Source organism: Oryx dammah, unplaced genomic scaffold (assembly GCF_014754425.2).
Source record: "Oryx dammah isolate SB20612 unplaced genomic scaffold, SCBI_Odam_1.1 HiC_scaffold_20, whole genome shotgun sequence".
Lineage (NCBI taxonomy): Eukaryota > Metazoa > Chordata > Mammalia > Artiodactyla > Bovidae > Oryx > Oryx dammah.
Window position 1 is genome coordinate 45,814,849 of NW_024070204.1, and position 22,916 is coordinate 45,837,764.

Below are 22,916 nucleotides of genomic sequence, written 5' to 3' on the forward strand. Positions count from 1 at the left end.
TTGCACATTTGAGCATTTATTCCAGAGAAATGAAAATTTATGTCCACACAAAAACCTGTACATGATTGTTCATTGCAGTTTTATCTGTAATAGTCCTAACCAAACCAAAATATTCTGCAACAGGTGAATGGTTACTCAAACTGTGGTAATCCAGATATATATATCCTATTCATTTTGTTTTTATGGAGAATCTAGACTAATGCACCACAGAGCACTAATACCACCCAGCAACAAAAAGTGAAGAACTATTGTTAAATGCAATAACTTGAATGGATCTCAAAGGCACTATGAAGAGTGAAAGAAGCCGATGTCAAAAAGTCATACATACTACAAGTCTATTTACATAACATTCTTGAAATACGAAATTATACAAATGGAAACAGTAGTAGTGGCCAGGGGTTGGGAGGTGGGTATATAAAAGAATAGCACCAGGGGAAATATTTGTGGTGATGAACAGTTCTGTATCTTGATTCTGTTGGGGGTTTCATGAATTGACACATGATAGAATGACAAAGGAATGCATAAACACTTTATATCAAAGTCAGTTTCCTGGCTTGCATACTGTATATAAGACATAATCAATGGGGGAAACTGGGTTAAGTTTGTACAAGAGCTCTCTGTACTGTTTTTGCAACTTCCTGTGAAATCTATTTCAAAATTAAAAGTTTAAAAGAAAATTCTCTGTGAGATAGCTCTTCCTTCATCTTTCTGTGCATTTCCTCTTTCCCTGGACAAGGCTTTCTCTCTGGTACTAGGTGCTGCGGTGCTCAATCTTTTTAATTAATAATTAATTTTTAATTGAAGGATAATTGCTTTACAGCATTGTGTTGGTTTCTGCCTAACGGCAACATGAATCAGCCGTAGGTATTCCTATGTCTCCTTCCATTTTAAACACCCATCCCATTTCACTCCCTACGCAATCTCTTTCTTAACCCCTTTCCCTTATGTATTTCGTTTTCTTTTAATTGGCTTTAATGCAAAACCAAGGCATTCCCCATCCACCTGTTAATACTATTCTTTTAATAAAAATTGTTTTCACCTGCTTAATTTTAAAAGCAGGGGCATTCTAACTTAAAAAAAAGTACAACGAACCTGCTTTTTATTTTATAATCCACAGTTAATCATTGTTCTTAAGGTTAGTAGCCCACAACACCAACATATTTCTTACAATTGCCTCAGAAGATAATTTTTGTTTTGTATGTCTAGTATCCATGAATTATGATTAAACGTTCAGGATTTATTGGGAAAAGACTAATATAGTATGTTTCATAAATTTTTCATATGAATACACACGTCAAAAAAAAAAAAAACTTTCGTCAGGCCATGTGTCTAGATTTTTCATTTGGAAAATATGATCATTATAACTATCAACCACAGAACATCAAACTGAACACAGCCCTTTCCCGAGGGCTTGCAAACTGAATCTGGCAACATTTTGGAAAAGTACTACTTTAGGTTCTCAAGAACCAACAAGCCCTCTGGCTCTTCTAGTGGCCTCAGCCCCTTATATTGAGTCCTTTGAAAAAATTATGAGTTGCAGGTGTTGAAATTTTCAAGCATTTTCTTTCGGTCTCTTCATTAACCGGTATGTAAACCAGTCCTAACAGACAAGGATTTTACTTTATGAGGTTGATATTTACACTTAATGCACTTCTTGCATTTTTCTTCCGTCCATTTTCCTTCTTATCTCTTGCAACCAAACGTTGCACCTCTTTTGAAAACTCCATTATTTAACAAAACAGCTAACAATAATGAAGTTAACCAAAACCCCCTACTCTTTTGCGTTGCGGTTCCATGGGCTTGAAAACGAAGGAAGCTTGTCCCTTGCGGTGATCCGTCCTAGTGTCTGCCTGTAGCAAGATGGCGGCGGTCTCAATGTCAGTGGCGCTGAGGCAAGCGTTGTCGGGGAGAAGGGTAGCGACTGTAGCTGCCGTTTCCGTTTCCAAGGTTTCGACCAGGTAACAGGATTATGAGGCTTCTTCTTCAGCCTTCTCGGGTCTCTCCACCTTTGCGGAGGTCTCTGCTAGCTGGGTCTCGGAGAAGGCCTCGGGAAAACGTCCTTTGCTGACCCTTTCCTCGGGAAGAGGGCGGGCGGATTTGGGGCGATCTAGGGGAGCTTGGCCAGGCGAGTGGGGGCGTGCATGCGGGGAGAGGGGAGGAGGACCCCTGGTTTCTTGGAACTTGCATTGCGGCTATGGGAGAGGGTTTAGGATATGGGGTTGTCTCCGAAGCTATGAACCGAGCTTGAGCCCCCAGAGAGGAGGCGGAGTCTCATTTTTCTTCCCCACTTTCTGAAACCGTCCGTTTTTCACCTGTTTGCCCATCACTCCAGTTTTTACTGGAGGGTTGAATCTCTCCCTTCCACGACTTGAAGTGGTATTGTTTAGGTTTCTGAACTGAAACATTTTGTCAGGCTGCTTGGGAGGAAAACTTGGTTGGTATTCAATTTTAGTAAAATTACCGCTGCTAGTAATACTGGAAAGTAATTTTTAAAAGGCTGGTGGTAATGCCGAGAGTTTTCCCATCTAGAATTTTATTAAAGCCTCACTGTAATTCAGAGATTGTTGTTGTTCACTGTTTTGCATTGAAGCATTTTTGTGATGGTGTTTTCTTTTTTGACTGCATTACTTAATCCTTCATTTCCCTATTTTTCTGAATTTTCCTGATTTTAGTATAACACAACAGCTCACGCGCCCACACACATACTATCTAGCATTTTTATCTGCGAAAAATTTATTATTTTGTTAAATTGCTGCTTTCACAGCTTGTTAGTATAAATATAAACCAGGGCTTTTGTTGATTGTCTTCTGCAGGAGTGCTTAGAACAGCGATGCAAAGACTGGATGGACAGAACTGAAGCGGGTGTGAGGGATGGGAGTGTTAAAAATTGAAAAGACTATTGAAATTAGTTTAGTGTTATATTAAACATGAAGGGAATACAGAGATTTGGAAAGAGTTAATTAAAAAGGATTTTTGGAGATAAGTTTTATTTAGGTTTTAAATAGTGGATGATGGGTGGGAAAAATGCCCTAGGTAGGGTCAGTGGCTTATTAAAAGTCTTGAACGCAATATATAGATAATACTGTTACTGTTTAGTTGCCAAGTCGTGTCCGACTCTTGCGATCCCATGGACTGTAGCCCCCTCCTCTGTCCATGAAATTCTTCAGACAAGAATACTGGATTGGGTTGCCATTTCCTTCTCTGGGGATCTTCCTGACCCAGAGATGGAACCCGCATCTTTTGTGTTATCTGCATTGGCAGGCGAATTCTTTACCTCTGAGCCATCAGAGAAGCTCATATACATAATATAGTGTCATTGAAAAATATGTTTGTAATTAACTGTCCTACTTATGGGGAACTTAAAGAATGGCAAGTATTTCTCTAAGATACTCCACTGGTTAACCTAGGTCCAGAATAGAGGTGACCCAGGTTAGCTATTCTCCTAGATACTATGGAGATTAATTTTGTATTTCCAAGTAATTCACAGTAGCCCTAGAACTGAGAGCAAATTTGAAGGGTCCATGGCCAATCAAACCGTGACTGTAGGGAATTCCCTGGTGCTCTAAGGGTTAGAAGGACTTCCCCGTAGCTCAAATGGTAAAGAATCTGCCTGCAATGCAGGAGACCAGGGTTCGATCCCTGGGTGGGGAAGATAATCCACTCCGGTATTCTTGTCTGGAAAATCCCATGGACAGAGAAGCCTAGTGGGCTACAGTCTGTGGGATCGCGAAGAGTCGGACATGACTGAGCAGCTAACACACACTAGTGCTTAGATAAGCCAGAATGAAGCCCTTTCACTGGGGGAGGGCCAAGCTTCAATCCTGGGTGGGGAACTAGGATCCCACAAGCTTCTGGGGCGTGGCCAAAAATAAACAAAACATGGCTGTGCTGTCTAAGTCACAGCCATTTTGTTAGCAATTTACAGTAGTTGAAGTTAAGATACTAGATTTTGGAAACTCTGGTAATTAGTCTTATCCACATTTAAAGAGTTTCTGCTTGCAAATGTGTTAGAAGAGATTTGAAAATAAAACTTTAAACCATGTAAAGATGAACTGTTCAGATATTGAGTGAAGTTGCTCAGTTGTGTCCGACTCTTTGTGACCCCATGGACTGTTGCCTGACCAGGTTCCTCCATCCATGGGATTCTCCAGGCAAGAATACTGGAGTGGGTTGCCATTTCCTTCTCCAGTTTCAGATATTAAAATTCTTAAAAGTCAAAGCGAATTTTAAACACAAGTCAAATGATACATTTGTTTGCTTTCTTTACTATTTTTTTTTTCTTTTTTTCCCCTAAAGAGCTTATGTTGTTAATTTCATCTTGAGGGAAATGTATGGCACTTCTCTCTTACCTACTATTTGCTTTTTATCCTTAAAATCTCTACATTATGACTTGTGATTAATGAGGATCTGGGTTCGATCCCTGGGTTCGGAAGATCCCCTGGAGAAGACTAATATCTAAATAGTTAAACTTACTCTGGACAATCCCTTGAAAGGTGGAGTGTGGAAAGAGAGCCAATTAATGGGGAAATATACATCTCAAATTCATTGTATTTTGTTACTTTATTTGCAAATGATGTGACATTTCAGATCACTTGAGTAAAATGAGAGGGGAGAATCAGTAAGGCCCTTGGTAAGGAAGGGAGTAGTGATCAAATACTAAAAAAAAAAACCAAAAACCTGTTAGCAGAAGGAAAGAAGCAGTTAACTGTTACATTAACTTATTAATGTATGAATTTAACTGCAGTATATCTGTAAAAAACCAAAGAGACCAAAAAGCCAGACAACATGTACACACAAGACAGAGAAAAAACTAAATGGTGTAGTTGATCTCAGCTGATCTAGTTACTGAGCACCTGCTCTAGAGTGAGTGTGTTTCCAGGTGCTTCTTATTTTCCTGGACTGAAGGAGAAGGGAGAAAACCCTGGATATATGGCCTGTACTTTTCCTTACTTTCCCTGACTTTCCTAAGGGATTGTCCAGAGTAAGTTTAACTATTTAGATATTAGTCTTCTCCAGGGGATCTTCGGAACCCAGGGATCGAACCCAGGTCTCTTCGCATTGTGGGTAGATTCTTCACCAGCTGAGCCACCAGGGAACCCCAAGAACACTGGAGTGGGAAGCCTATCCCTTCTCCAGCAGATCATCCCGACCCAGGAATCAAACCGGGGTCTCCTGCATTGCAGGTGGATTCTTTACCAGCAGAGCTATTAGGGAAGCCCAGAGAAAAATGGCATTTTATTTCAAAATAGCAGTATTTAGTACTCAGGACATTTGATACAGTGTTTCTGTTTTCTTAACCTGTTCATGTATACTTATCTCATCTAGCCCTGTTCTATCACTTCTCTCGATTGGACTGTCTTGTGTTTATCTCAAATAGCTCCTTAGGTTCTTCAGAGGGTGTGCTATTAATACTGGTGGGAGCTAAATGTATGGGGCCTTTTTGTGAGGCCTGTTTTGTATTGTATTCTCTTGCTCTGTTTTCTTTTTCAGCGTTAGATAAGCCAGTATGAAATTGTGAGTTTGCAGGAACCTTCAATGAGTAAGAGGTACTAAGTTTGATAAGAGTTCTCTGTATATTACACCTTGCTGAGAAACTGTCTCAGCCTAAATTTGAGAAACACTTGTTTTTCAGTTGCTGTCATATCTGACTCTTTGGAACCCGGGACTGCAGAAGGCCAGGCTTCCCTGTCCTTCACTATCTCCTGGAGTTTGCTCAAACTCATGTGCATTGAGTTGGTGATGCCATCCAACTGTCGTATCCTTTGTTGCCCCTTCTCCTCCTGCTTTCAGTCTTTTCCAGCATCTGGGTCTTTTCCAGTGAGCCAGCTCTTTGAATCAGTTAGCCAAAGTATTGGAGCTTCAGCTATTAGGACATTTAAAGTCAGTAGATTGGCTTCTGCTGGATAAACAAATTTCTCTCTGAAGGGCAGCTATTTTTTGCTGTCTGGAACGTATCAAGACCAAGTTTTGTGAGCTTGCAGTGTTTTATAATGTGTTAATGTGTTTTCTAATAGGTTTCATTGTTTTGCTTATTTTCCTCATTAAAAATATCCATAATTAGTTGGTCTGTTTTCATCAGCAGACATATTTGTTGAATTCCTCTTAGATTTAAAAACTAGTTAAATATTTTAACACTCTGAGCTCCTGCTCTAGAGTGAGTCTAGAGCACTCTCAGTTCAGTTTAGTCACTTAGTCGTGTCCAGCTCTTTGCAATCCCATGGACAACAGCACTCCAGGCTTCCCTGTCCGTCACCAATACTCCCAGAGTTCACTTAAACTCAGGTCCATTGAGTTGGTTACTCAAACTCATGTCCATCGAGTTGGTGATGCCATCCAACCATCTCATCCTCTTTTGTCCCCTTCTACTCCTGCCTTCAATCTTTCCCAGCATCGGGGTCTTTTCCAGTGAATCAGTTCTTCGCATCAGGTGGCCAAAGTATTGGAATTTCAGCGTCAGCATCAGTCCTTCCAATGAAAATTCAGGACTGATTTCATTTAGGATGGATTGGTTGGATCTCCTTGCAGTCCAAGGGACTCTCAAGAGTCTTCTCCAACACCACAGTTCAAAAGCATCAATTCCTCAGTGCTCAAATTTCTTTATAGTCCAACTCTCACATCCGTACATGACTACTGGAAAAACCATAGCTTTGACTACATGCACCATTGTTGGCAAAGTAACGTCTCTGCTTTTTAATATGCTATCTAGGTTGGTCATAACTTTCCTTCCAAGGAGTAAGCATCTTTTAATTTCATGGCTGCAGTCACCATCTGCAGTGATTTTGGAGTCCCAAAAAATAAAGTCTGCCACTGTTTCCACTGTTTCCCCATCTATTTGCCATGAAGTGATGGGACTGGATGCCCTCATCTTAGTTTTCTGAATGTTGAGTTTTAAGCAAGTTTTTCACTCTCCTCTTTCGCTTTCTTCAAGAGGCTCTTTAGTTCTGCCATAAGGGTGGTGTCATCTGTGTATCTGAGGTTATTGATATTTTCCCCTGCAACCTTGATTCCAGTTTGTGCTTCATCCAGCCTGGCATTTCGCATGATGTAGTCTGCATATAAATTGAATAAGCAGGGTGATGATATACAGCCTTGATGTTCTCCTTTCCTAATTTGGAACCAGTTCATTGTTCCATGTCCAGTTCTAACTGTTGCTTCTTGACCTGCATACAGATTTCTCAGGAGGCAGGTAAGGTGGTCTGATATTCACATCTCTTTAGAATTTTCCACAGTTTGTTGTGATCTACACAGCCAAAGACTTTGGTGTAGTCAGTAAAGCAGAAGTATTTGTTTTTCTGGAACTCTTTTGCTTTTTCGATGATGCAGCAGAGGTTGGTAATTTGATCTCTGGTTCCTCTGCCTTTTCTAAATCCAGCTGGAACATCTGGAAGTTCTTGGTTCATGTACTGTTGAAGCCCAGCTTGGAGAATTTTGAGCATTACTTTGCTAGCCTGTGAGATGAGTGCAATTGTGCAGAGACTAATTCTAATTAGTCTAATATTAGAATAATGTCTCGGCACTAGTAAATTTTACCTAAATATATGCTGATTTTATTATTGGTTTGAATAGGCCGAATATTTTTCTTTTTTTAATCTTGTTGATGGATATCGTGGTAGATGATATTATTATTTATAACATTTACATTCCCTGTGACAGGGTTATGCATCACTGCCCCATTTGCCAAATGACTTGTTTTGACCAATGAAATCCTAACCAGAAATAGCTAGGTCACGTCAGACACTAGCTCCAGGAACTTTCCCATGTTTTGCCATGTTGTTTTTTCCTCTGCTGTCCCAGGTGGGCTTTTTCCTTTCAGCCTAGATCCTGGAATAAAGATAACATGGGGAAAAGCAGAGCTGATTATTATAGGTTATATAAAATATAGAGAGACTAAGAAATAAAATTTGTTATAAGCCACAAAGATGTTTGGATTGTCGACTACCTCAGCGTAACAGCCTATACTGACTCTTACACATACACATGAAAATAAGCAGGTTTTGGTATGTGCACTGATATATCAGTAATTAGGTCACAGGCTTTTGGAGGGATAAAAAATTTTTAATTTATTTTTCTATACTTCATAGCATCTAGTGTAATGGGTCTTACAGTAATAACACTTAACACATAGATGAGTAAATACATATTCAGAGATGGTAAGGAAAAGCAGGAAGCCCTAGGTAGTATTTCTATTAATAGCCTCATCAGTGAAAACCAGATAGGCAATAACCTACTAAATGTGGATATAAAATATCTACAACACACATTCTTTTCTAATCATTTGCAGTGGTCTGAGTTTAGGATATTCACCTGAAACTCTGTTAACTTCTGGATTGAAGTTGTCTCATGAATAGATCTTTTCTGTATTCATACATTTCTTTGAGAAGTGTCCTGATGCCTTTTTTGTTTTCAAATTTAAAAAAGACATGGAAATGAATTTATTTGAGAAAGTGTACTCACAGAACCTCTGAACTCTTTAGGAATAAAAGTAATTAACTAAAGGTGATTATTAGACTTGCTATCTGCAATCTGCTTGAAGTTTTTAAAAGTTAATAATAGTAATGGGACTTAGTGAAGACAAATAACTTGTCTTCTCTTTTTTTTCCTTTTAGCAAGGTATATTTTTTATTTGAAAAACTCTGATGCTCTCTACTTTCCACTATTCCTTATATATAATGAGAGTCTCCAATTGAGGAAGGGGGGGTGGGGGGGGGGGGGGGGTGGGGTGTGTGGGTGGGTGTGGGTGGGTGTGGGTGGGTGTATGTGTGTGTGTGTGTTAAGGATCTTTCCCCTAAAGTTTGTCATTATTTCTGATAAGACACTGTAGGTAACTTCATGATTATACTGTCTTTCCCTCTTAAACAAAATCCATGTAATATATATTGAACAAGGAATACTGAACATATTTTTCTTCCTTACCCTTGTGATCATTGGGAAAAAGTTATTGAATTTTCTGCCTTTAAAAACTATCAAGTGCCTGCTATGCTTTCTGAGTTCTTGTGTCTTTTTTAATAGTGTTTTTGTGTTCTTCCTTGACTGGTCTGCTCCCCTTTAGCATTTCCATTACTGCTTTTCATTTATAATGGATTTGAATACCGAGCAAATAAACCTATTAGAATTTTGTATAAAATAGAATTAAAGCTTTGTTGGTGGCTGAAATTTACTTTATTGTGATTAAGCCTTGAACTTTTAAAATGTTGATGGATAATACGTATAATTGTTGTTTAGTCACTACGTTGTATCTGACTCTTTTTTGACCCTATGGACTGCAGCCCATCAGGCTTCTCTGTCCTACATGAGCTCTTTATTATAACTTTTTTTTCAATTTACAATATCCAGACACCCTGATGGAATCTTTGCAGTGATCATATTCTTCGTAACAACTTTCATCCGAATCTTTGGATATTTTAGCAAACTATTTGAAGTCTTTTGTCCTTTAAGTAATGGCATGAGAACAATTCAGAATTTGTTTCAAATTCTGTTACTGAGTATTTTAATAGATTAAATATTAAATTATATTAAATATTAAATTTAAGTTATATTAAATATTTAATATTGTATTAAATATTAAATGGTATTTCATAGATTAAAGTACTAAGGTTCTTTAGAACTAGTTGCTCAAATGTGACCTTTTTTTCTTGACTTTATTCTCTAGACTTAAATTTTTTCCTTTATGGGATTGTGCTCTAGTTCAGTTGTTTTTATACTCTTGCTATGCATCAAAATCACCTGTTGTGTGCATAAATAATTCAGATGTCTTGGTCCCAGTATATATTGGTTCACTAAGTTTAGGTTGAGATCTAGCTCTGTAGTGATTCTGAAGGGAAGGGAAGGCTGAAAACTGCTGTTTTTGTTTAATAGTTTCCATGCTATATCTTGAAGGATGTCAAAAGACATTTTACCTTAGGTGGAGATTTTAAAAAACCAGCAAAAATGGTGTTTTTTTTGTATATTTTCCTAATCTAAGTTTTATGTTTTTTACCCACGTATTTTATAGAGGCTTTTTCTAGGAGATACTTTCCTTTGAGGCAAAGCAGGCATTTTGATAATTTTGGAGAAAGCAGGCCATGTTACTCACTCTCCAGAGACTCTTGTTCTTCCTTTTGGAAGGGCTCAGGTTTAATATAGCGCAGCTGTTGAACTCTGCCCTTCAGAGTTTTAAGAAGAAAGTGTTTTATCCTTTAAAATGGAAATGACTTTTTTAGGGAGGTGGTCTTTGGCTGGATTTAGTTCTCTAAGAAAGCTTTTCTAGAGTTCTTTTGTTTCAGTGATTTCTTAGAATTGTTTCAGATGTGTGAGAGCACTATCTCTGAGAGTAAAGATCTGACTGCTTCTGTAATGTGTTTTGCTGTATCCTTAACAACGCTAGATGAAGGATTTAATTCTTTGTGTTTTCTAGGACTCAAAAATATGTTCTTTTCTTTATTCAGCCACTCCATACATAAGTAAATGGTCCTTGAATAGGTTTACTAGACAAAAGATCCTGTTCTAGATGACTGTTCAGCAAGCCATATGCTTCTCCTAAAAATGTCAGTCTGTCCTGATGAGCTTTAAAGTGAATACAGATGTTTTGGCTCTTTTGAGGACTACCACCCTTTGTGTGGAAAGAGTACTTTTTCAAGAAATTTCTTCAATATACTTATAGATGTTTGTGTGAAATTTATATTTGTAACTTTTGTCTTTTATGTCTAATGAAATTAGATTTAATTAGTCATTAATAATTTGAATTTAATGTCCTTAGTACAAATGAAATTTAGAGAAATAAAATAGGTCTTAATAAGGCTTTTGTTAAGGTTTTGTATTTGGTCTTTTTAAAATTGGAAACTTAGAGTACTATTAAATATTTTTGTGCAATGAAAGGTGATATTTTACACAAAGGGATACCTTTTTGATTGGGATACTCTTTTGATTTTCAGTGTCTTCTACTTTGGTAGGTAGGTTAACTGTAGAAGTTATAGTTCCTAGATTCATAGAATGTTTGAGGTGGAAGAAAACTCTTGGACCATCTTGTCTGATCCTTTGTTTAATGCAGGAATCCCCAGAACTTTCTGCTTCTTGATTATCTAACACTTGAGGAATATACGGTGAATTTCTGGTAGCCTTAGAAAGCCCTCTGTACTTTTATTTAGACTTACTGGTAAATGAAGTTTCTCTTTAATACTATATGGAAAAATTGTAACCCTTATACATATGTCAGTCTGTTAGTTAATTGAAGACATTTGTCATCAGTCATTCTCCCTCTGAGTTCTTGCTCCAGGCTTAGCATGTCTAGTTTGTTTACCCCTAATTAATGACCAAGTTTCCTGATGCTTTACTACTTCTTGGTACTCCTTAGGATGTATTTCATTTTTCCAGTATCTATCTTTGAATTATATACTGTATTTTAAACTAAATGAGATGATCAAATGTGGTAGTTTAGTGAATTGAAATCATAAAAGAGTTGACTCTTGATTGGATTTAACATTTTTAAATTTTTTAAATTATTAAGAAAAATTCACTATCTTCTTTTGGTGAACAGTTTTTAGAATTTTAACACATGTATAGATTTGTGTGATTACCTCAGTCATCAGGGTACAGAATAACAAAATACTTTACCCAAAAAAACTCCTTCTCTTTCCCTGTAATCTCTGGCAACAAATAATCTTTTCTTCATCTCCTTAGTTTTGTGATTTTTGAGACTGTAATATTAATGGAACCATATGGTATACAATCTTGTGAAAACTGGTTTCTTTCATTCACCATGATGCCTTTGAGAGTCTTCTAAGTTGTGTATATCAATAACTCATTCTTCTTATTGCTAAATAATATTCCATTGTTTGAATGTACCACAGTTTATCCATTTACCCCTGGAAGGTCTTTTGAATTATTTCTAGTTTTTGGCAGTTGTAAATAGAGCCACTTTTAAACATTTGTATACAAGATTTTGTGTAAACATTTCATTTCTCTAGCATATATATCTAGGAGGGAGATTCCTGGGCCATAGGTAATACACTTTTTTGGGGGCTGTTCTGGGTCTTCATTGCTGTGCATAGGCTTTTTTCTCGTTGCAGTGAGTGGGGATTTCTCTCTAATTTTGGTGTGTGAGCTTCTTATTGAGGCGGCCTCTCTTATTGCAGAGCATGGGCTCTAGACTGCAAGGGGGCTTCAGTGGCTGCAGTGTGTGGGCTCACTAGTTGCAGTTGCTGGGCCTTAGAGCACAGGCTCCATAGTTGTGGCAGATGGGCTTAGTTGCTCTGCGACGTGTGGGATCTTCCCAGACCAGGGATTGAACCAGTGTCTCCTGCATTGACAGGTGGATTCTCTACCACTGAGCCACTAGGGAAGCCTCAGGTAATATTCTTTAACTTTATAAGATACTGCAAAACTATTTTCCAGAGTAGTTGTACCATTTTGCTTTTCCAGCAGCAATGTATAAAATTTAGTTGCTTTGTATCCTTATTAACATTGGTATTTTAAAATTTAACCATTTTAATTGGTGATAATAATTCGTTGTATTTTTTAAACAACTTTTTTGAGACATAATTCACTCATATAATTCACTCATATAAAATGTATGATTTGATGGTTTCTAGCTGTCTCTGGGGTCGAGAACAGTCGGACACGACTGAGCGACTTCACTTTCACTTTTCACTTTCATGCATTGGAGAAGGAAATGGCAACCCACTCCAGGGTTCTTGCCTGGAGAATCCCAGGGACGACAGAGCCTGGTGGGCTGCCGTCTATGGGGGTCGCACAGAGTCAGACATGACTGAAGTGACTTAGCAGCAGCAGTATATTTACGGGCTTCCTTCATAGCACAGTTGGTAAAGAATCTGCCTGCAGTGCAGGAGACCTGGGTTCGATTCCTGGGTTGGGAAGATCCCCTGGAGAAGGAAATAGCAACCCAGTCCAATATTCTTGCCAGGAGAACCCTATGGACAAAGGAGCCTAGCAGGCTACAGTCCATGGATATACAAGAGTCAGATACGACTTAGCAGAGTTGTAAACTGCTACTGTTCACTGTCAGTTTTAGAACATCATTCCAAGAAGAAATCCTGTGCTCATTAGCCTTCACTGTGTGTTTTTCGTTTTCTCTAGCTCTAGCCAGCCACGATCTGCTTTCTGTCTTTTAAGTTTGCCTACTCTGGGCATTTCATACAAAGAGAATCATATGTTACCTTTTGTGACTAGCTTCTTTTAATGTTTTCCAGGTTTATCTGAATTGTAGCATGTATCAGTACTTTATTCCTTTTTATTGATGGATGATATTCTGTTGAATGGACATATCACACTGTTTATCCACAAGTTGATGGACGTTGGGAGTGTCTACCTTTTGGTTAGTATGAATAATGTTCTATGAACACTGGCTTCCCAGGTGGCCCAGGGGTGAAGAATCTGCCTACCAATGCCAGAGACACCAGAGACATGGGTTCAATCTTTGGACCAGAAAGATTCCCCTAGAGGAGGAAGTGGCAACAACCTCCAGCATTCTTACTGGGAAAATTGCATGGATAGAGAAGCCTGGCCGGCTACAGTTCTTCGGGTTGCAAAGGCACACAGCAATACTGTGAACATTTGTGTATAGGTTTTTGTGTGGCACAGATTTTCATTCTTTTGGGTATATCCAGATTAGTTGAATTGCTGGATAATATAATAACATTGTGTTTAGCCCTTTGAGTAGTTGCCAGATTCTTTCCAAACTGGGTGCACCACTTTACATCCCCACCAGCAGTGAATGAGGGTCTTCACAACCTTGTCAACACTTATTACTGTATTTATTATACCTGTCCTAGTGAGTATGAAGTGGTGTCTGGTGGTTTTGATTTGCATTTCCATTATGGATAACTCGTTGTGGTTTTAATATATATTTCCCGATAGCTGATAATATTGAGGCCAATTGTCTGTTATATCTTTTGCCCATTTTTAAGTTGAAGTGTCTATTTTCTTATTGTTGAATTTTGAGAGTTCTTAAAATACTCTGGCTATAAGTCCTTTGTTGGATTTGTGGTTTGCAAATATTTTCTGCTCATCTGTAGCTTTTCTTTTCATTCTTTTAACAGTATCTTTTCAGGAGTAAAAGTTCTTAATACTGATAAAGTCCAGTTCACCAGCTGCTTTCTCTTATTTATTGTACTTTTGTTGTCGTATTTAAGAACTCTTGGCCTAACCCTAGGGCATGAATATTTTTTACTCTGTTTTCTTATTGAGGCTTTGAAATATTTTTATTCAGATCTATGATCATATTGAGTGAATTTTTATATAAAATGTGAGATTTAAGTTGAGGTTAATCTTTTTGCATACAGATGTACGTTTGTTCCAACACTATTTATTGTAAAGACTATTCTTTTATAATTGAATTATTTTTGGACCTTTGTCAGTGTTCAGTAATATTTGTCAGGGTTTATTCCATTGATCTAAATCCCTTTGCCATTACCACACAGACTTTGATTACTATAGTTTTATGGTTAATGTATTGTAATTGAGGAGTTGTGATTCTTCCAGTTTCATTCTTTTTCAAAAACTTTTTAGCTATTTGAGTTCCTTTACTTGTCCATCTAAAATTTAGAATCATTTTATCCATATCTCTGAAAATTCCAGCTGGGATTTTGATTGGTATTGCTTTAAATCTATAGATTAATTTGAGGAGAGTTGGACCATAAAGAAGGCTGAGCACCAAATAATTGATACTTTTGAATTGTGGTGCTGGAGAAGACTCTTGAGAGTGCCTCAAGATCCCTCCAGCAAGGAGATCAAATCAGTCAATCCTAAGGGAAATCAGTCCTGAATATTCATTGGAAGACTGATGTGGAAGTTGAAGCTCCAATTCTTTGGCCACCTGATGTGAAGAGCTGACTCACTGGAAGAGACCCTGATCCTGAGAGAGACTGAAGGCAAAAGGAGAAGTGGGTGGCAGAGGATGAAATTGTTCGCATCACTGAGTCAATGGACATAAGTTTGAGCAAACTTTGGGAGACAGTGGAGGACAGGGAAGCCTGGTGTGCTACAGTCCATCAGGTTGCAAAGAATCAGACATGACTTAGCAACTGTACAACAACAACAAAATTGGAGCATAGTTGTCATTTCTAAAAATAAAATATTTATTTGGCTGCACTGGGTCTTGGTTGCATGCAAACTCTTAGTTGTGGTATGAGGATCTAGTTCCCTGACCAGAGAACGAACCAGGGCCCCATGCATTATGAAATCGGAGACTTAGACACGGGGCTACCAGGGAAGTCCTGAGTTGTCATTTTTATTATGTTGACCCCTCCAATCCATATACATGGATGTGTCTCCATGTATTTATTGATTTCTTTCATTGGTGTTTCACAGTTTTGAATGTGCAGATCCTATATGTTTTGTTCTATTTATGCCTACATATCTCAGTTTGGGGGAGCTATGGTAAATAACCTTGTTTTTAAGATTTCAGTTTCTAATTGAACATTGCCATGTATAGAAATATGATTGATTTTTGTGTGTTTGACTTTGCAGGCAACCTTGCTAAGTTTATTCATTAGTTCTCTATGTATTTTGTAGATTCTTCAGGATTTTTTAAAGTAGGTAATCATGCATTCTGTGAATAGGGACTGTTTATTTCTTCTGTCCAATCTCTGTACCTCATTGAGGTTGTCATTCTATTAATAAGAAGATAGGACCAACACCTCAATGAATGGAGAAAAAGATTTCCTTGCTTCTAGTTTTTGGCTCTTTTAGGTTTCCATGTATACCACTTGGTACATGAGAAAACAAAGTAAATAGAAAAAAAGTGGATGATTTACACAGTCAAACATTTCTGTTAGTTCTCTTTCTAGCTTCTTGGGATAGAATGCTTCTCCTGAAGTGCTCATTTCTAAGTTTGCAGTTGCATTAAGTTTAGGCAAGGGATCAGTCAGTTCAGTTCAGTCGCTCAGTTATGTTAGACTCTTCGTGACCCCATGGACTGCAGCACACCAGACTTCCCTGTCCATCACTAACTTCCGGAGCTTGCTCAAATTCGTGTCCATCGAACTGGTGATGCCATTGAATCATCTCATCCTCTGTTGTCCCCTTCTCCTGCCTTCAGTCTGCCAGCATCAGGGTCTTTTCCAGTGAGCTCTTTGCATCAGGTGGCCAAATTATTGGAGCTTCAGTTTTCATATCAGTCCTTCCAATGAATATTCAGGACTGATTTCCTTTCGGATTGACTGGTTTGATCTCCTTGCAGTCCACGGGATTCTCAAGAGTCTTCTCCAACACCACAGTTCAAAAGCATCAGTTCTTCAGCGTTCAGCTTTCTTTGTGGTCCAACTCTCACATCCATACATGACTACTGGAAAAACCATAGCTTTGACTGTATGGATCTTTGTTGGCAAAGTAATGCTCTGCTTTTTAATATGCTGTCTAGGTTGGTTATAGCTTTTCTTCCAAGGAGCAAGCGTCTTTTAATTTCATTGCTGCTCTCACCATTTGTAGTGATTTTGGAGCCTATGAAAATCTTTGTTTTTTGAATGTTGAATTTTTAGCCAACTTTTCACCCTCATCAAGCGGCTCTGTAGTTCCTCTTTGCTTTCTGCTATAAAGGTGGTGTCATTTCCCTATCTGGGGTTATTGATATTTTTCCCTACCAATCTTGATTCCAGCCTGTGCTTCATTCAGCCTGGCATTTCACATAATGTAATCTGCATATAAGTTAAATAAGCAGGGTGACAATATACAGCCTTGATGTACTCCTTTCCCAGTTTGGAACCAGTCCATTGTTCTATGTCTGGTTCTAACTGTAGCTTCTTGACCTGCATACAGATTTCTCAGGAGGCAGGTAAGGTGGTCTTATATTCCCATCTGTTTAAGAATTTGCCATAGTTTGTTGTGATCCACACAGTCAAAGGCTTTAGCATAATCAGGGAAGCAGAAGGCAAGGGATACTAGAGGGAAAAATAATATGACAGACTCGTCTCTGGTTGAGTGATACTTTGAATTCTGAAAACCTTTCTCTAATCTGCTTGCTATTTACTTTACAGTGTTAAAATAACTTTTCCGTGTATCATGTCCAGAGATTATGATTGCATTCAGTGGGAGAGACAGAATAGAGTGTTCTTATTACATCTTACCACAGCCAGCCAGCCTAGAATGAATTATCTAGTTCTAAAATTGCTCATATTTTAGCACATCTGAATAAAAGATCAAGTGACTCCCAATAGTTCTTCATACAATCATATTCTAAACCATTGATTCTTAACTGTGGTCAGAGAAAGAATCTTAGAAATGGGCCAGAGAAAGGGTTTCAAAGAAAATACATGTTCCCTTGGTAGAAAATTATTACATCAATGATGGAAGATTGTTGCCCATGTTAATTGGCAGAAAAATACATCGAGTCCTTGGTTTAGACCACCAATCAATAGATCTTAATTTCTTTGAGAGGGTATAGAAGTCAGAGTTTTATTTTGGGTTTTATTTTGACTTCCTTCTAGAGATGTGTATATCTCTAGAAATATATAAAATCGAGAGTTGAGATTTCTAGAGGATTCATGGATCCCAGGCTTTGTAGCCCTCCATAGAGAGCATTAGATCTTATGCAACATTTTCTTTATACTAGCTCTTGTTTTAGACTGTTCTCAGTTACAAGTTACAGAAGCCTAGAAACTCAAACAGGTAGCACAGTCAGGAAAAGGCAATTGACTCATATCATCAAGCAGTGGAAGGGGAAGGGTAGCTAACTGGTCCCAGGGATCAGAGCTAGAAAGCTGCCAGATTCTCTAACTTGTCTCTGTCATTTGTCAACTACTATGTCAGATTGTTTTTTTTAATGTGGCAGATATAGCTGATGGAAGTGTTTTCAGGCTTATATCTCATAGTTTTATCATTAGAAAGGGACTAAAAATCCCTTTCTTTGGTACCAAGTTTAAATATCTTGGGAATATTTAAACTTGGGAATATTCTACTGAGTCAGATTAAACAGACTACGGTCATTGTTTGTAATTTTATTATTCCTGTTGTACCATACAACAGGATACATGTAAGTTATCCTACAGGTATCATGCATGTAGATTATAGGAACTCTGGAAGTCAGTTGTAATGAAAGCTGGGCCTCTTGAAGAAAAATTAAAAACCAGTAATATTTTATAGTATCCTTCAGTTCAGTCGCTCAGTCATGTACAGAGAACAAATAATGTCTGTATATATTGTACAGACTGACCTCTTAACCTTTTTCTTAAAGAACTCTGGCACTTTGCTTGTTAAAGTTTGTTCACTCATTCAGTAAATATTTGTAATTCTTTTCTAGTCTCCAAGATTGCATTTCTGCACTTTGCTAGAATGTGAACCCTTAGAACATATGCTTTGAGGATGAACATAGTAGGATAGAAGTGTTCAAGCAGAGGCTGGATGATCATTTCTTAGGGTCTTATGGGTGGGCTTTGTCTTAGATTGGCATTTCCCAAAGAAGAGTATGAAACAAAAACATGGATATAGGTGGTTTATTTGAAAACTGACCTAGGAATTAGAAGTGAGGAGCTCTGGAGTGAGTCAGGGAAGGAGGAAAAAAGGGTGATAAATGAGATTGCTGGCAGTGAGCAGTAAGAGGTTTAATTTCAATGGAATCACTTAAGAATCATACAGAATGCCTTTCAGTATTATCCATTTGAAAGCTGGAACACTCGGACAGTTACCCACTGGTTCTTGTTTGCTTTTGGTTGAAGGTGTTAGCTTTTTTTGTGCTTTTGAGTTATTATAGTGCTCCTTAAGACCCTGAGGCATAATGGGTTCACTTCAGTTGGAATACTGGAAGATGATGTGAGTCTGAGCTTCTGGGGCTGGGGCTGAAATGAAAAACAGGTCAAGGGAATGTAATGTGAGCAGCAAAGGTATTGGTTATAGGCTTCCTTATAACTCAAAAGAGTCTCTGTGACCTGTTACTTTGAGAGTCCTCTCTCCATGGGATTTTCCAGGCAATAGTACTGGAGTGGATTGCCATTTCCTTCTCCAGGGGATCTTCCCAACCCAGGGATTGAACCCGGGTCTCCCGCATTGTAGACAGATGCATTACCGTCTGAGCCACCAGGGAAGTCCTATAATTTTAATAGCTATAATTTATGAACACTTAGACACTGTGGTAATTGCTTTATGTATGTTATTTCATCAAAGTGAATGATCTCATTTTAGATGATCTATTGATAATTATTTTATAGTTTAATCTATTCTTGGGCTTCCCTGGTGACTCAGAAGATAAAGAATCCGCCTGCAGAGCTGGAGACCTGGGTTTGATCCCTCCGTTGGGAGGATCCCCTTGAGGAGGGCATAGCAACCCACTCCAGTATCCTTGCCTGGAGAACCCCCATGGACAGAGGAGCCTGGTGGGCTACAGTCCAGAGGGTCGCAAAGAGTTGGACATGACTGAGTGACCAAGCACAGCACAATCTATTCCTAGGGTTGTAAATAACTCATATTTTTTAGAATTTGCTTTATTCACCAGTATTTTGAAGGGCATGACAAAGGATCAGGAAACTGAAGTCTTACAACTCACTTAACTGTAAATAATAAGAGAAGTTCTCCAGAGGAGAGGACAATGCCATGTTTAAAGAATTCTTGGACAGTCGCCAGGGATGGCGGAACGTAAGGATGGAGCGGGTGTCCGGACTGCTCTCTTGGACGCTGAGCAGATTCCATTGGCTCTCGGGCCTCTCTGAGTGGGAGCTGCCTGGCAGCCCCGGATCATGGAAGAGAAAGCGCTAGAAGTTTATGTTTGATTCGAACCATCCAGGACCCAGAGAAGCCCAATACTTTAGAAGAACTGGAAGTGGTAACGGAAAGTTGTGTGGAGGTTCAGGAGATTAATGAAGATGACTATTTGGTTATTATAAGGTTCACACCAATGGTACCTCATTGCTCTTTGGCGACTCTTGTTGGGCTGTGCTTAAGAGTAAAACTTCAGTGGTGTTTACCGTTTAAACATAAGTTGGAAATGTACATTTCTGAAGGAACCCACTCAACAGAGGAAAATATCAACAAGCAGATAAATGACAAAGAGTGAGTGGCGGCTGCCATGGAGAACCCCAACTTAGGGGAAATCGTGGAACAGTGTGTCCTGGAACCTGACTGATAGCTGTTTTAGAGCCACTGAAGTATAATCATTTGATATATTTGTTTAAAGTCTTTCTAAAATGTAAAAGATTCATGTTTAATACATAGGTGATTTGTACCTCAGAGCATTTTTTTAAACGATGATTTCCAAGCAACATTTAATTATCAGGTAGTACCTAGTTTGTCCAATGTCTAACATTCTCAGGATTTGTAACCCTTAAATGATCAGACAAAAATATTTTCTAGTTATTGTGTGTAAGATGAGTTGCTATTTTTCTGATGCCCATTCTGATGCTTTTCATGTCAAAATATTTACTGTGCCCAAGTGTTTTCAGTTTAAACCATTACTCTGTAAAATAAATAAAAGAGATGATTCTTGTTAAAAAAAAAAAAAAAGAATTCATGATGGCACAATACTCCTGTATTATGTACCAGTTGACCAGTGACTGTATAACATCCCAGCAGACAAAGATCAACCAGTAGAATTTTCTTTGAATTTGACAGTGTAACAGATCCAGCGAGTGGCCAGGAACCTGGGTGAATGAGCATATATTTTCCCTTCACTGACACTGCGTAAATGATTTAATGATAGTTTTGAGGACTTTTTTCTGCTGCTACCTTTTAGGCTCGTGCTCCTGTTCCACTGTTGTCTGTGACTGATTACTATGGTGACAGCCTTGTTGTCCATCTTATTGACATGTTTTAGCAGACCATGTTAGTGCATAGTTAGCTCTGGGTTGCATACAGTGCATCATGGGTTATTTCACAAATTCCTTTTCCTTTAGTTGAGACTTAAAACATGGGTATTCTGCTGCTACTGAAGTTACTGGTTTAAGTATTCATGCATTTTAATTACTGCTTGTAAATGGCCCCTTTTAGGACTCGCGTTTTTATTTTGGTCCCAAATTTAATCTTTTGGCTTTAAGTTCAAACTGTTGATGTGGCCAACTCTCTTAATAGTCTCTTTGCTAAGTGTCCTTGACTCTAGTTTTGGGAAAAACTGCTCTCTAGAGACCTTCTGTTAACTGCTGATAGGAGCCATGCTGCCAGGCTATATGTTTAGCTTTTTCGTACTTGAACTACTCCATTGGAGCCATCACATCAGTTAATATAGTATTTAGAAGCACACGTTTTCTTAGAGTCAACTCAACCTACATTTGAAGTCCAGCTCTGACAATGCTTAGCTCTGTCTTTGTGCTTGTTTTCTGTTGTGTAAATTGGACATAATAACCTCTGTTTCATAAAGTTTATGAAGTATTTAGGGCAGTGCCTGGCATATGCTAAGGCCTAATAAATTGTAACAATAGAATCATCATTGTCATTATTCTTGTAGCTTCTTTTAGTGTTTATTCCTTTCTTCTCCCTTTCGTCCCCTCCTTTTGTAAATCTTACCCAGATTCTAGTTCCTCTTCTTGGATTATTGGAGCATCTTGGATTTTGTGTTTACTTAGTTTTTTATTTGCGAGTATCTAAAAGATGTGTCTGCACCTGGCTTTTTCCAGATTGTGACCTCCCATGCACCCCTCAGCTCAGTGTAATCTATTTTTGGTATCCATCATTCCACTGAAATAGCTTTCATCAAGGTCGATAGTGAACCTGCTGCTAAGTGAGGAGACCTTTCTCCGTCCTTATCTTACATGGCCTTTGCAATCCAAAAGGATGGCTTTTTCATTCTTGAAAGAGTCTTCCTTTCACTTCTATTTTGGCTTTTCTCACTTTGAATGCCCATCAGCTTTTGCCCTTTCTTTGAACTGGCAGTGTTTCTGAGAGTTTGACTTATAGTTCTTTACTCTTTTAAAAGTGTTTTATATATATACACGTGAAATATACATGTATATATATGTTTAGGAAGCACAATGGCAAAATGAATTGATGTGAACTCACCATTCAATTTAAAAATTACCAATACCTTGTTTCTTTGCATACTCTGTGATAGGCTGAATAATACCCTTTCACTCTAAAGTGTCCATGTGTTAATCCCCAGAACATATGAATATTACCTTGAATGTAAAAGTGACTTTATAGGTATGATTAAATTGAGGCTTTTGAGGTGGGAACTTATCCTTTTGGGCCTGATGTAATAAAAATGGTTCTTATAAGAAGGCCACAGGAAGAGTCAGAGGAGAAGGAAATACCACCAGAAGCGGGGACTAGAGTGATGTGACTGCATGGTAAGGCAGACTATAAAAGCTGGAAAAGATAAGGAAGGGATTTTCCCTTGGTGCCTCCAGAAGGAACCAGCCTTGTGACACACTGATTATTATTAGCCTGTGAGACTCATTTTGGATTTCTGACCTCCAGAACTGTAAGAGAGTAAATTTATGTTGTTTTACTCCACCAACTTTGTGGTAGTTTGTTATGGCAGCAATAGGAAACTAGTATACTCTTCTTCTATCTCATTATCTGCTGTGACTTCAGTTACCACCTGTTTACACGAAAGCTTAAATGTATATAGTTCATTTGTATCATACATACTTTTTACTCAAGGAATTCAGGCTAAGTACATGGCAAATAAGAGTAGAAAATGTTTTAGTAACATTTAAAAATTCAAGTTGGATCTTTGATGTTTTACCTTAGTGATTGTTTACTTTTCAACCAAAGAAACAGTAATTTGTTCTACTGCTAGAGGACTGGCTTATTAAGATATATAACTGCATCTTTTTCTTGAATTTTAGACCCTTAGAACTGTTTGATTTTCCACAGGCATCTGAATCACAGTATGTCTGAAACAAGTTGATAATGATCATCTCTTCCACTGCTCCTCTCATTTTCCCCTTAGTATTGTTACCAATACCCAACCAGTTATCTGAGCCGGAAACCTATGTATCATTCCTGTCTTCTCCCTCTTAGGCCTCCTATCAGTGTCATTCAGTTCTAGTATTCATTTTCCT

At 38.2% G+C, this 22,916-nt stretch overlaps 1 protein-coding gene and 1 pseudogene across 1 annotated transcript in view; both read left to right on the forward strand.

Moving 5' to 3' along the window:
• Window positions 1-1,823: 1,823 nt before the first annotated feature.
• NDUFS4 (NADH:ubiquinone oxidoreductase subunit S4) overlaps window positions 1,824-22,916 on the forward strand; it is a 107,001-nt gene continuing 85,908 nt past the window's right edge. The window contains exon 1 of the mRNA XM_040262270.1: window positions 1,824-1,958. Coding sequence (XP_040118204.1) covers window positions 1,861-1,958 — 98 coding nt within the window. The 5' untranslated portion in view covers window positions 1,824-1,860. The remainder of the gene's footprint in view (window positions 1,959-22,916) is intronic.
• LOC120879302 lies at window positions 19,330-20,398 on the forward strand (annotated as a pseudogene).